General features: G+C 46.6%; 1 protein-coding gene across 1 annotated transcript in view; it reads left to right on the forward strand.

The window, feature by feature from the left end:
• The window catches only part of ANO10 (anoctamin 10), a 220,132-nt gene that overhangs the window by 28,302 nt on the left and 177,835 nt on the right, over positions 1-13,995 (forward strand). Inside the window, exons 6-7 of the mRNA XM_052636788.1 lie at positions 1,163-1,732; positions 3,920-3,975. Coding sequence (XP_052492748.1) covers positions 1,163-1,732; positions 3,920-3,975 — 626 coding nt within the window. The remainder of the gene's footprint in view (positions 1-1,162; positions 1,733-3,919; positions 3,976-13,995) is intronic.

Here is a 13,995-nt window from a genome sequence, read left to right on the forward strand (position 1 = left end):
GTAATTCTCATTTGAGGTTAGTTTGTCATACCCTCTGGTGTTTTTTGTTTTTTTAATTTTAGCATGCTCCTGAGTTAATAGAGGAATTAAAGATAGAGGAAAATAGTATCTTTGTTTAATCTGAACCATCCCTATAGACTGATCTGATGCATTATCTTAAAGCACTGTGTTTTTCTTTTTTTAAAACTGCATGTAATTAATCAAGAAGTACGAATTCTGACTATTACACCTCCCTTACCGCCTGCATCCCACCCTCGTCCCAAGGCAGGCTGCTTTTGCAGTTTAAGAACTGGCCCATGTAGATGTGGCTGACAAAGGACACAGTGTTTGTGACCTCTTTTGCATTAGTTAGCTGGTGTCAAGTTCACAGTTGCTTGGCCCTTCTTCTGCCCAGTGGGTGTATGAAAGTTTAGATAAATGTGTTCCATGGCTGTTCTAGAAGTTAACATGTAGAATATTGTTTGTGCTTTTGAATAATTTTTCTTCAGGGTATTGAAAAGTTTGCCATGACACATTGGTGAAAATATATAGCTTTGGGTAGTGGGGGAGCAGGATACTATGGATGGGGAGTCTTCTTTGAAAATAACCCCTATTACTCTAAAGTATTAAAGTGAGATAAAAATGGGGACCATAAAGTAAACCCCCAAATTAAGATGGTTCATTGGCTGTGAGACGTCCTGGTGGTCTAGTGGTTAAGACTCCATGCATCCACTGCAGGGGCCATGGGTTCCATCCCTCGTTGGGGAAGTTCTGCATTCTGAGAGGTATGGCCAGTAAAAAAAATAAAAAGATGGTTCATTGGCCATGGCTGAATTTAAACTAGGAACCTTGGAGATTTGGGATGAGCCCAAGGTGAGTTTTCCCTTGTGGAGAGGGCATCCATCAGTGAGGAGGTAAAGAGAAGCAGCCCCAGGATGCCTTGCAGAGCAGCCCCGGGAGCTGTGGCCTGAGCCCGAAGCCCAGGGAGGTGTCCCGCTTGCTCTGCACACAAGCAGGACTTTTGTACTTGATGGAGGATGAATTTACTATTATACACTGATTGGGAAATAGGTTGTTAAATGATCCCCAGTTAAGTAAAGTGAGTAAGCTTACTTGAAATGATTAAAAAAAAAGTCTTCGGCAGCCTGTGCTAAAGGTCTCTTTTTTCCCCCTTTGATTGTAGACAGAATTCGTGGCTACTTTGGAGAAACCATCGCTCTTTACTTTGGATTTCTGGAGTATTTCACGTTTGCCTTAATCCCCATGGCCATCATTGGGTTACCTTACTACTTGTTTGCATGGGAAGACTATGACAAGTACGTGATCTTCGCCTCATTCAACCTGATCTGGTCCACGGTGATCTTGGAAGTGTGGAAGCGAGGCTGTGCCAGCATGACCTACCGGTGGGGTACCCTGGTCATGAAGAGGAAGTTCGAGGAGCCCCGGCCAGGGTATCATGGAGTCCTGGGTATCAACCCAGTCACTGGCCGGGAGGAGCCACTCTACCCCAGCTACAAGAGACAGCTGCGCATTTACCTGGTCTCCCTGCCCTTCGTGTGCCTCTGTCTCTATTTCTCTCTGTTTGTCATGATGATTTACTTCGACATGGAGGCCTGGGCCTTGGGCCTGCACGAGGACAGCGGGTCCGAGTGGACCAGCATCTTGTTGTACGTGCCCAGCATAATCTACGCCATCGTGATAGAGATCATGAACCGCCTCTATCGATATGCCGCTGAATTTTTAACCTCATGGGGTAAGACTTGATGCTTTGTGTTTATGTCTGTATCTGCCTATAAGAAACATTGCTTCGATCATAGGATTCTTAGAACCGCTACCTGGCAAAGCAGATAGATGTTGCTCTGGGCTCGTTGTGGAGACATAAGGAGAAGTTCACGGGCTCTGGGAACTCCCATGATCTCCAGGTCACGATTCTCACAGCTCCGATGTATTTTTGTAGTTACTATGTTCTAGGTGCCCTGCTGGAGAAGGCGATGGCACCCCACTCCAGTACTCTTGCCTGGAAAATTCCATGGATGGAGGAGCCTGGTACAGTCCATGGGGTCGCTAAGAATCAGGCACGACTGAGCGACTTCACTTTCACTTTTCACTTCCATGCATTGGAGAAGGAAATGGCAACCCACTCCAGTGTTCTTGCCTGGAGAATCCCAGGGATGGGGGAGCCTGGTGGGCTGCCGTCTATGGGGTCGCACAGAGTCGGACATGACTGAAGCGACTTAGCAGCAGCAGCAGCAGGTGCCCTGCTAAGCACTTTATCCATAGTTCCTCATTTTCCTCTCCTCAGGGCACCTTGAAATAGAAGTTATTTTACAATTTTTATGGAGAAAGATACTGAGCATTCTCAAGGTTCAGACAGCAAATGGCAGAGCCAGGCTTATCCATCCTGTGCTTCTCATACTATATTGTGTTTTATGCTAGGGATAAGATTGACTGAATCATCACCATACTCTGTGTCTAGGATCTGAAAACCACTTGTGTAATTGTGTGGGGCAGAGGGCCTGCCATTGAACTCAGTGAAGGAGGGTGTTCTTGTCTGTCTGTGGTAAAAGATGAACTTGGTTATAGTTTAAAAAGGGTCTTGATAGGCAGTTTTCTTTTTAATTAATTTATTCAGTCAGACAAATAAATATGCTATTAGTATATTAACCACTAGGAAGAAGTCTAGGCCTGAACTTCTGGACCATACAGATATTTAAAATTCTTTATATTAGTTATATAACAACAGATACCATTTATTTGGGACTTCTCTGGTGGCTCAGACGGTAAAGAATTTGCCTGCAAAGAATCTTCCTGCAATGTGGGAGACCTGGGTTTGATCCCTGGGTCAGGAAGATCCCCTGGAGAAGGAAACAGCAACCCACTCCAGTATTCTTGCCTGGGAAATCCCACGGACAGAGGAGCCTTGCAGGCTATAGTCCACGGGGTCACAAAGAGTTAGACATGACTAAGTGACTAACACATACCATTTATTTGTTTTTGGTCTCATAAGATTTTTTTTAAAATTTTTATTGGAGCATAATTGCTAGCTACTATTTGCTGAGTGCTTTCCTTGAGCTGAGCTATGGTTTTTGTAGTATTTCTAATGCTGACAGTAACCCTGGGGGAAGGGTAGTGTCAGGCCTGTTGTGTAGGCAGGGAAGCTGAGTGTCAGGAGGTTAAGAAATTTGCCCAAGGTCACACAGTGACTGACTGACTGAGTTTAGGTTCAAATCCAGGTCAGCCTAACATTACCTCTCTGTGCAAGGTGATACTTCTGTTCAGGATCTGCCTTTTTTGTCCTTTTGCCCTGCTGTGGTGTCTCAGCAGTAAAGAATCCGCCTGCCAATGCTGGAGATGCAGGTTCGTGCCCTGGGTCTGGAAGATTTCCTGGAGAAGGAAGTGGCAACCCACTCTAGTATTCTTGCTTGGAGAATCCCGTGGACAGAGGAGCCTGGCAGGCTACAGTCCATGGGGTCGCAAAGAGTCGGACACGACTAAACAATAATATCAACTTGGGACATGCACAGTGTCTCCTTTGCTGAATGAGGATGGAAACTTGAGTTTCCTTTTAAATTAATCCTTGTAAATTTGATTTCTTGCCCTACTACTATTCAGAGGTTGCTCTCAATTTTACTGTTACTGCTCACACAGTCTTTTTCTGGTGGCTGTCTGTGGAATCATTTCTTTGTTGCATTAATATTTTAAAAAATAATTTCAGATCACAGTGCCATTTCAGTACCTTGAAAAATGTGTCTTTAGTTTCTTTGTTGTTTGATGTTCTTGGTGGGAAGCAGTAGCCGTGATGGACTGTCTCGCATGGTTACTGACTGAGGCTCTGTGGCTGGACACGGCTGCCCTTAGCACAGGCTTCACCTCACCTCACGACAACTCCCATTCTGCTTTCTTATCTGAGAGACCTTACTTCTCCCTTTTAATATTTTAGAGAATCACAGATTGGAATCTGCCTACCAGAATCACCTAATTCTGAAAGTGTTAGTGGTAAGTAGAACTTTTCTATACAGATTCATTGTAATTATGAAACTAGTGTATACTGTGTAACATTTAGGACTATAAATATGAAGATTTGATTGTAATTTAAAATATCAGGTAATAGTAGTTAATATACTTTGTCCAAGAAGGCAAGGATTGATTAATAAATGTATTTACATACACACTCAGCAGTGTTATTACAAATGTGTCCATGATATAAGACTTTAAATATAAGAATTAGTATTATAGCCAATTTCCAGTTGTTTGAAACACTATAGACACGTTTCTATTATTTTCCTTTCGGTGACTCAGGTTTGAATGCTTCATTATTCACCAATCCTTCTAGTTACCTACCTACTGTTTAGTAATGAAGTGTTAAACTATTTTTAAAAATTTTGTCTAAGGAATTTCCAAAGTTCAAGAGGTTTCTAGCATGTTTTGAGGGGCAGAAGGGAAGGGATGGAGGTAAGTACTGTGTAACCTGCTTGCTGCTTATGTAAAAGCTCACAAGTATGCCTCTTCCCACCATTATTAGAAATAACAAAGAGGTGGCTTGAAAGCACCTTGTGTAAAAGGAGATTACCTCAGCCATCTGTAACACAGCTGAGAATCGAGAAAGGTGCATAGAGTCCTCTGAACTCTGCAGTTCTGCACTGGAATTGATTTAACACAGTCCATGTACTTTACTCCCGAGAGAGGAATCCAGGCCCTCGCTTAGAAAGAACCTTTGTTCCAGTTCCAGAAGTCATTCTGAGAAGCTTATTTATCTGGTTTTTCCATCCTTAAAGGATCAGAAGCCATCATTAGGAAGGTGATTAGGTTTCTGCAGGTAGGTACATTTATAGAAGCAAGATTAGGGAAGGAAATAGAAAACCTCTCATAAATAAGTAATGAGACTTCAACAGCTTTAGCAATTTGGACATTGGAAAAGGGGCAAGCAGCCATCTGTATCTAAAAAGGCTCTGAGGGCCTTATTCTAGCCCTGTAAAATAATTTATATTCAAAATGTTGGTGCTGAGTCAGCAAGGATGTTATGTTCTGTGTTGTCTGTGTGAGAAAGTGAGCAGGGGAATGTGTGATGCATTAAAAGATTCTTTGAAAAAGATCACAAAACAGAGCTCTTGCTCTTAGAGGTAGAACACTCCATTTGTCTTGAAGAATTTAGCCATTTTTAAGACTGGATTATTCTCTGCTGGTGCCAGATACAGTGTCAAGTGACTGTCGTGTAAAAAGACTCATTGCTGAGAGTCTGCTCATCCTCTCCTGTGTATGTTAGGTCTCTCCCTTCCTTTTTAATTAAAAAAAATTTTTTTCGGTTGGTCCATGCCACTTTACATGTGAAATCTTGGTTTCCTGTTTCCTGACCAAGGATCAAACTTAGGCCCCTTGCCTTGGCAGCATGGAGTCTTAACCACTGGACCTTCAGAAAAGTCCCAACTCTCCCTTCTTTTTAGTCTTGTGGGGAGGGTGTTTCTCAGCCTTCTGAGCTTTTGCTCTTCTACTGTAACTTAACACCCCCATCCCTACCCCTGCCCCACATTATGTTACTGCTCACTCCCTCCAGCGACTCCCCCTTCCGTCACTGATGAAGTGCGCACACTGTGCACACAGCAGTCTCCTGTCAGTGTTGAAAAGCCGGAAGTAGTTGAAAAGCCGCAAGTAGCTAGCATGGGGCTGGGGGACAGGAAGGAATCTCCTGTGTCCCAGAGGTAGTTGCAGGTTCTTGAGCAGGTGAACTAAAGGAAGAAATGGCATGTGTTGGGGGACTTCTCTGGTGGTCCAATGGTTAAGACTCCACGCTTACAATGCAGGGGGCATGGCTTCCATCCCTGTTCAGGGAACCAAGATCCCACATGCCCGCATGGCGCCACCAAAAAAGAAAAGAAATGGCCATTGTTATGGTGGGATCCCCACCCCCACGTCTACACCCCCAGCCCCTGAACCATGTGTCTGGGCAGGGCAATCAGGCCCATGGTGACTGTTATGCACCGAGCCCGTATCTCCGAACCGACTGAGAGAGCAAGTCCACCACAGTAACGCAAAGGCAAGAAGGGAGTTTATTTCTAGCGTGCTAGGGCCCAAGTCTCTTCTAGCACAGTGGAATCTGACAAGAGCCCCGAACAAAGGAGTATGGCGGCTTATATACAGGCAGTTCTTTGTCTCAGTTACAGGAGTAGCTGGCGTTACATGATTGGCCAGGCAGGATGAGCGCATGTCCTGTCTCTTTCTGATAAACATGACTCAGGTCCTAGAGCCCATCGTTTGGTCCCTAACATTCCCCCCCTTCCTTAGATCATATAGAGGAATCTTCCTCTCGGTCCTGAGACACAGTTTGATATTGTTGCCGAAGCACAAACAGCTGTACTGTATTTATGCGTTCTTTTATAAAGGCTACAAGTGTATTGATAATACATGGGCCAAAGGTAAGCATCAGTAGAAGTATTAGCAGGGGTCCCAGCAAGGTGGAGATTAGGGTGGTCAACCAAGGGGATTGTTGAAACCAAGACTCAAACCATCCTTGTTGAGCCTCACGTTCTCGTTTACATTGGGCTAGTCCCTCTCTTACTTTGGCCATAGATTTTCTAACTATTTCTGTGTGATCAGCATAAAAACAACACTCTTTTTCTAGGGCAGCACAGAGTCCCCCCTGTTTCAGAAAGAGCAGATCTAATTTTCTTCTGTTTTGCAGAACTACTTCAGATAGGGAAGTTAAAGACGATTCTAAATGACTAATAGATTGCTCTATACGGGTGATGTCCTCATCTATGGCTGCTCTCAGGGAGTTAAATCTTTGGCTTTGCAGGGACAAAGCTGTTATTCCTGTTCCGGCCCCGGCTATTCCAAGACCGAACATAGTTGCTATGGTTATGGCAGTAAGAGGTTCCCTCTTGACTTTGTAAGTTTTTTTTTTGAGGATTTAGGGTCAATTTTTGGGCCCAGTAATCATTTATTGTTTTCTCTGGTCGGTACAGAATTTTTGGCACGACTGCTACCATAACACAGAATTTTTCTTTGGGATCAAAGATTGAGCTATGTAAGCATGGAGTCAGCCCCGTGTGTAAACAGACCCACCATCCTCCCATTCGTGATATTAGCCACCTGGCTATGGGCAAGTCCGTAGGCTCAACGACATGCGCCCACAGTGGAGACCTCTCTGATAATACCTTGCCCATATATAACCCTTTTTTCCATACCTCTCTCATTGTAAGGCCTACTTTTTGGTCTCCCCATTGACAATGAGGAGGATCGGTGCCGTTGGCCAGGTCATAAGAGGCATTGAGGCCTACTGCCTCGTAATAAGGGGGAATTAAGTTGTAACATAACCAACAGGATTTAGTTGCCTCAGGATGGGTTTGATTTAAGGTAGCATAAGCTGCCTTTACTAATTTCCTTAGTGGATCTGTTTGTCCGAGTTTAGCAAGGGGGCCCGCCTCTGGGTCTTTTGTTGGTCCCTGGGATGTAGGTAGGGAGGTTGTCGGGTAGAGAGTTGCATGGACCTGTTCAACGGGGTTTGGACCGATACTATACATTTGTACCGGTTCTAAAACTTGACTCACAACAATGATCCCATTATAATATTCCCGGTATGGGAACCCGTCAGTTCTGGTCTGAAGCCCCCATGATATCCCGTTGACCCAGGCCTTTTCTTTTTTTGCTTTGTCAATGTTAAACCTTATTTTTACCTGGGCAAAGTTATGATCCTTTTCCCAATCGGAGTATGGAGGTACGGGTCCTACAAATGAGAAGTTAAGCAAGTCCCGATTTCCTACATCCCACCGTCTATACTCTAGAGTCTCCGACCCATCATTGGAAGTTACGCAGTCCCAAGATTTACAATAAGAGTCCTGTATCCCCCCACAGATCTTCCAGTTATGCCTGGGCCCACCTGGACATGCCCAGAATGCATGATTCCGGAGCTTGCCCCTCTTCCAGGGTACATTTACCACCGGCTTAAGGTCAAAGTATAAGTCTGGCCACCAAGTATTTGGTGGATGTATTGCGGTGGTGGAGTTAAGCATCTCACATGTTAGTCCATTTTGCAGTTTCCAGGTGATTCTGACGGGTTGGTGTGGGTTCACGCTGGCAGCTTCGGAGCAGAGTAACATGGTCATCCATAAGATGGTCCAGACGAGTTGTCTTGGTCCTGTTGACGACGCCGGAGCTTCAGCCTCAGGGGGTTGGACGGGTGCAGAGACGCTTCCCATTCTTTTTTAGCGTCTTCTTGCTCTGCTGAAGTAGCTCGGCGTACGTGGTTGCAGTGCACCCAAGGCCCGATACCGTCGACCTTTAGGGCAGTTGGGGTGGTAAGAAGAACAACATAAGGACCTTTCCATTTGGGTTCTAGTGCCTTGGTTTGGTGCCTTTTGACCCATACCCAATCTCCTGGGCCAATGTCATGTGAGGGAATAGTTCCCTTATTTTGACCCACATGTATTTCCCGGAGCAGTTTCCAGACACAAGAGTGCACCTTGCTTAAGGCCATCAAGGCCTCTTGGAATTGTCCCAATGTGGGAGGCGGTAGTTTTTTCCCTTCAAATATTGGACATACAGGGGGAGGTCTCCCATACAGAATTTTAAATGGGGTCAGATTAAGTTGATAAGGAGTATTACGTGCACGGAAGAGGGCGAAGGGAAGGAGGGTCACCCAGTCCCCGCCAGTCTCTATAGCCAATTTAGTTAAAGTTTCTTTTAGGGTCCGACTCATTCTTTCTACTTGCCCTGAGCTCTGTGGACTGTATTCACAATGTAACTTCCATTTAGTCCCCAGGGCTAGGGCAAGGCTCTGAACTATTTGACTCACGAAAGCAGGTCCATTTTCAGAGCCTATGCTGGGAACTATATCTTCTAAAATCTTTTTCGCCACTATCATCCCGGTTTTTCCCTTTGTAGGAAAAGCCTCCACCCACCCTGAGAAGGTATCCACCAACAGTAACAAGTACCGGTAACCATACTTGCCTGGCCTTACCTCGGTGAAATCTATTTCCCAGTGTTGCCCTGGTCCTTCTCCCTGATACCTCAGTTCTGCATGTTGTCCTTTTCCTGGCCTCATCTGTTGACACGCCTTACAAGCATGCACTATGTTCTTTACAGTTGTCTGGTGCCGGGGAAATCGCAGGCACGCAGTTTGAAAGATCATCAGAGTCTTCTTTTTTCTCAGATGAGTAGACAAGTGCAAATGCTCACATAGTTGCCGTCCCAACTGAGCAGGGAGTATCAGTAGCCGTCTGAGTCTCGGTACCATCCATCTTTACCTTTTTGAAGGTTGGTGTGTTCTTGGATCCAAGCAAGGTCTGTGGATGAATACTCAGGGGTTGGGGGCAGAGTTCCCATACCTGGAGGTGGAAGTCCGATCGCCAACACAGGGGTGATGAAATCTTCATCAGCTACTTTTCGAGCTGCCAGGTCTGCGGCATGATTCTCTCGTGCCGTGGGGCTGTCACCCTTTTGATGTCCAGGTACGTGTACTATTGACACAGCCCGAGGCATCTGTACAGCCTCTAAAAGTCTACAGATTTCAGGCAAATTTTTAATTTTTTTTTCCTTTCAGCTGTCAAAAACCCCCGTTCTCGATATATTGGGCCCTGGATGTGTACCGTGCCAAAAGCATAGCGACTGTCAGTGAAAATAGTTATTTTTTTTCTTTTGGCTCTCTCTAATGTTTGAATCAGGGCAATTAACTCTGCCTTTTGTGCTGAGGTATCCGGGGGAAGGGCCTCTGCCCATATCGTCTGTCCAGAGTCATCTACTACTGCGGCTCCCGCCCGTCTCTGTCCATCTTTCGCATAACTGCTGCCATCTGTGAACCATTTTAGCTCACTGTTATCCAGTGGCGTATCGGTTAAGTCCTTTCGTATTGCTGTTACCCCAGCCAGTATCTCATCACAATCATGGAGGGGGCTGTTTTCCTCCGGATTGGGCAAAAGAGTGGCTGGATTTAGAGTGCAGGGCGTTTGGAAATGAATCCGTGGGGTGTCGAGTAGCAAGGCCTGGTAGTGCGTCAAGCAGGCATTAGAAATCTATTTACCTGGGGGTTGCTTTAAAACTCTCTCTATGGCATGAGGAGTGTAGACCAAGAGTCTCTGTCCATAAGTCAGTTTATCAGCATCATGGACTAAGAGCGCGGTGGCCGCGATGATACGGAGGCAAGGTGGCCATCCGGCTGCCACTGGGTCCAGTCTCTTGGAAAGGTAAGCTACAGGTCGCTTCCATAGTCTCCATCTCTGTCTTAGTACCCCTTTTCCTATCTCCCGCTTTTCATCTACAAATAATTGGACAGGCTTAGATGGATCAGGGAGGGCAAGGGCAGGAGCTTCTAGCAAGGCTCGCCTGAGCTCTTAGAAGGCCTCTTTCATTGGCTCAGTCCATTTCCAGTCCTTGTTTTCTTTGGTCCCTTTATATAGGGGCCTGGCCTTTTTTACAAACCCCAAGATCTATAACTGGCAATATCCCACAGTTCCCAGAAATTCTCTCACTTGTCTAGGGTTAGCTGGCTCAGGGATCTGGAGGATGGTTTCTTTCATAGCCTGTGTTAGCCACCTCTGGCCCTGCTTTATCTTATAACCGAGGTATGTAACCTCTCGCTTGGCAATCTGGGCCTTTTTGGCACTGGCCCTGTAATCTAAAGTCCCCAAGGTTTGGAGAAGGTCCCCTGTTGCCTCTTGGCACTCTTTCTCTGTAGCTGCTGCCAGCATAAGGTCATCAACATATTGTAATAAAACAGTGGTAGGGTGTTCAACCCGATACTCACGGAGGTCTTCATCCAGGGCCTCATTAAATAACGTGGGCGAGTTTTTGAAACCCTGTGGTAAGCGAGTCCATGTCAGCTGCACAGGGGTCTGACCGCCGTCTTCCTGCCATTCGAAGGCAAAGATCTCTTGGCTTGCGGGGGCAAGAGGCAAACTGAAAAAGGCATCTTTTAAATCTAAAACAGTATACCAAATGTAGTTTGAAGGCAAGTTGCTTAGCAATGTATAAGGGTTAGGAACTGTAGGATGAATATCACTCACCTGTTTGTTGACTTCTCGTAGATCTTGAACTGGTCTAAAATCAGTTCCCCCAGGCTTTTTCACAGGCAACAGGGGCATGTTCCATGGGGACCGGCACCTTTTCAGGACCCCAGCGTCTATGAGGCGTTGTACATGAGGAGTAATTCTTTGTCGAGCCTCTTGACTCATGGGATACTGCCGTACCCTCACCGGGGAAGCACTGGCTTTCAGTTCCACAATGATAGGGGGCCTCTGTTTGGCCAGTCCCATTCCTGCTGTTTCAGCCCAGGCCTGAGGGTATCTTTGAACCCATGGTTGTACTTCGGGGCTTATTGTTGCTGGGGCCTCTGGCAAGTAGAGTCTGTATTCATCTTTTAATGCCAGAGGCAGGACCTGAAGAGGATGCCCGGTCCCATCTAGAACCAACACTTGTCCGTGGTCAAAATGAATTTGGGCATTCACTTTAGACAGTAAATCCCTTCCCAACAAGGGCGCTGGACACTCAGGTATCACCAGAAAAGAATGGGTTACCTGGTGGGCCCCCAAGTTCACATGCCGTTTTGTAGTCCATCCATATCATTTAGTCCCGGTTGCTCCCTGCACCCAGCTACTTTTCTTAGACATGGGTCCATCTTTTTGGTTTAAGACTGAGTATTGGGCTCCCGTGTCCACCATGAAGCCAACCGGTTTCCCCTCCACATTTATGTTACCCAGGACTCGGGGAGGAACTTCGAGCCCTGACCCCCCTAGTCGCTATCCTCACCTGCATAGAGGATATGACTGTCTGGAGAGGGAGTCTTGTTCTTGGGGTTCTTGGGCCCCTCTTTTAGATTTTTTTGGGGGCATTTATCTTTCTAATGTCCAAACTCTTTACAAAACGCACATTGGTTTTTCTCAAGCTTACGCCTTGTCGTTTTTTCTTCAGTTTTTGAGTCCAGTTTTTTCCCTTTTTGGAACCTGTTTTTGTTTTCAGCCCCAGCAAAAAAATATCTGGGCTAGCTCTTTTTGATTTTTACGGTTTTCTTCAGCTCTAAATTCTCTTTCTTCTCTTCTAATGCGGTCCTCTCTCTCTTCTGGGGTCTCTCTATGATTAAAAACTCTCTCGGCTGCCCTCACTAGATCTTGCAAGGATTGTTCACTTAACCTCTCTGTCTTTTGTAACTTTCTTTTAATATCAGGGGCTGCTTGATTTACAAATGCTAACATAACTGCCGCTCGTGACTCATCTGCCTGTGGGTCCATAGGGGTATACTGTCTACAAGCTTCCATTATCCTTTCAAGGAAGGCTGCTGGGCTCTCATTTGGCTCCTGTCTCACTGAATTTATTTTGGCCAAATTAGTTGGCTTCCTGGTGGCCGCTCTAAGGCCGGCCATAAGAGTCTGGCGGTACACTCGGAGACGCTCCCTACCTTCAGCGCGTTCGAAGTCCCAGTTGGGTCGTACCAAGGGGAACCCCTCCTCAATGAGGTTAGGCTGTATTGTGGGCCTCCCATCCACCCCTGGCACATTCTTCCGAGCTTCTGACAGGATCCGCTCGCTCTCCTCTGTAGTGAAAACCACCTGTAACAGTTGCTGACAATCATCCCAAGTGGGATTGTGAGTAAAAAGGATAGACTCTAAAAGATCAATAAGACCCTGCGGTTTTTCAGAGAAGGAGGGAGTCTGGGTTTTCCAGTTGTACAAATCACTAGTGGAGAAGGGCCAATACTGATATGTCCGCTCTCCACCCTCTCTGGCTGGCCCCGCCCGGACCGGAAACGCGTGAACGGTGGAGGAGGGGACTTCTGGGTCTTCTTTTTCTGCTATGCTGGTCATTTCCCTTGTTATTCCCCGAGTTCCCTGGGCGGGGCCCCCTTCTCTGGGAGGAGCTGAAGGCTCGGCTCTCCTCCTGGCTTCTCCCGATGAAACCTGTGGAACCTGTGGAAGCAAGGGCGGATGTGGATCCGCATACGGAGGTGGGAACAATTCGGTCTCCAGATCTATCAGATTAGGATACAGAGAAGATTCCTGGAAGACCGGCTTTGGTCGATTCTCGTCCTTTTCTCCTTCTTTTTCTTCGGAAGCCTTCATGACTAGCACCTGTGGGCTTGGCAAGGTTGGAGTTGGGAAAGAGGGACGGGGAGCTTTAGGAGGTTTAGAAGGAGCGAGAACAAAAGGTTTAAGCCATTCCGGCAGGTTTCTCACTAGATCCTGCCAGACCAGAATGTAGGGAGTCTGATCTGGGTGCCTGGCAGGACTAGGAGTAAGCACCCTCTCTTTAACTGCCTGGATAATTTGGGGATTGAAGGTTCCCTCTTGTGGCCATCCGACGTCAAAGGTGGGCCACTCGGCGGAACAGAAAATCACCAGTTTGCTCTTCTTCACCAGTAACGAAAGATTCTGAGCTCTAGACTTGAAATCAGAGAAGTGGTTAATCATAAGAGATAAAGGAGTAGAAGTTGTTTGTCCCATGATCACAGAAAAGTACACTGGGAGCCAACAGAGCACACAAAGAGCAACGCAGACACCACAAATAGACAAACAGATAACAAACGCAAGGTGGCCACCGACAATGCACTCAATCTTACCTGCAGGATGTTCACAGAGCCAGCCACCTCCCCGGCACAATACTGGGCCTTGGCCTTACGCTGGACCTAATCTAGTAACCAGAGCCAGCCGCCTCCCCAGCATGATACCGGGCCTCGGCCTTACGCCGGACTTGCCTCTGCACTTTACACCCAGATGCCTCCCCAGTACGATACTGGACCCCAGACTTAATCTGGGCTTCTGCAATGTTAGCACCGGTGCTCAGAGCTCTTATCTCCTAACGAGGTTACTCCCTTCTACCAAGAGAGTTGTCCTCCCCGGTGGGACGGAGATCCCGGACGAGCCCCCAAATGTTATGCACCGAGCCCGTATCTCCGAACCGACCGAGAGAGCAAGTCCACCACAGTAATGCAAAGGCAAGAAGGGAGTTTATTTCTAGCGTGCTAGGGCCCAAGTCTCTTCCAGCACAGTGTAGCTGGCGTTACATGATTGGCCAGGCAGGATGAGCGCATGTCCT

Source organism: Budorcas taxicolor, chromosome 1 (genome assembly GCF_023091745.1).
Source record: "Budorcas taxicolor isolate Tak-1 chromosome 1, Takin1.1, whole genome shotgun sequence".
Classification (NCBI taxonomy): Eukaryota; Metazoa; Chordata; class Mammalia; order Artiodactyla; family Bovidae; genus Budorcas; species Budorcas taxicolor.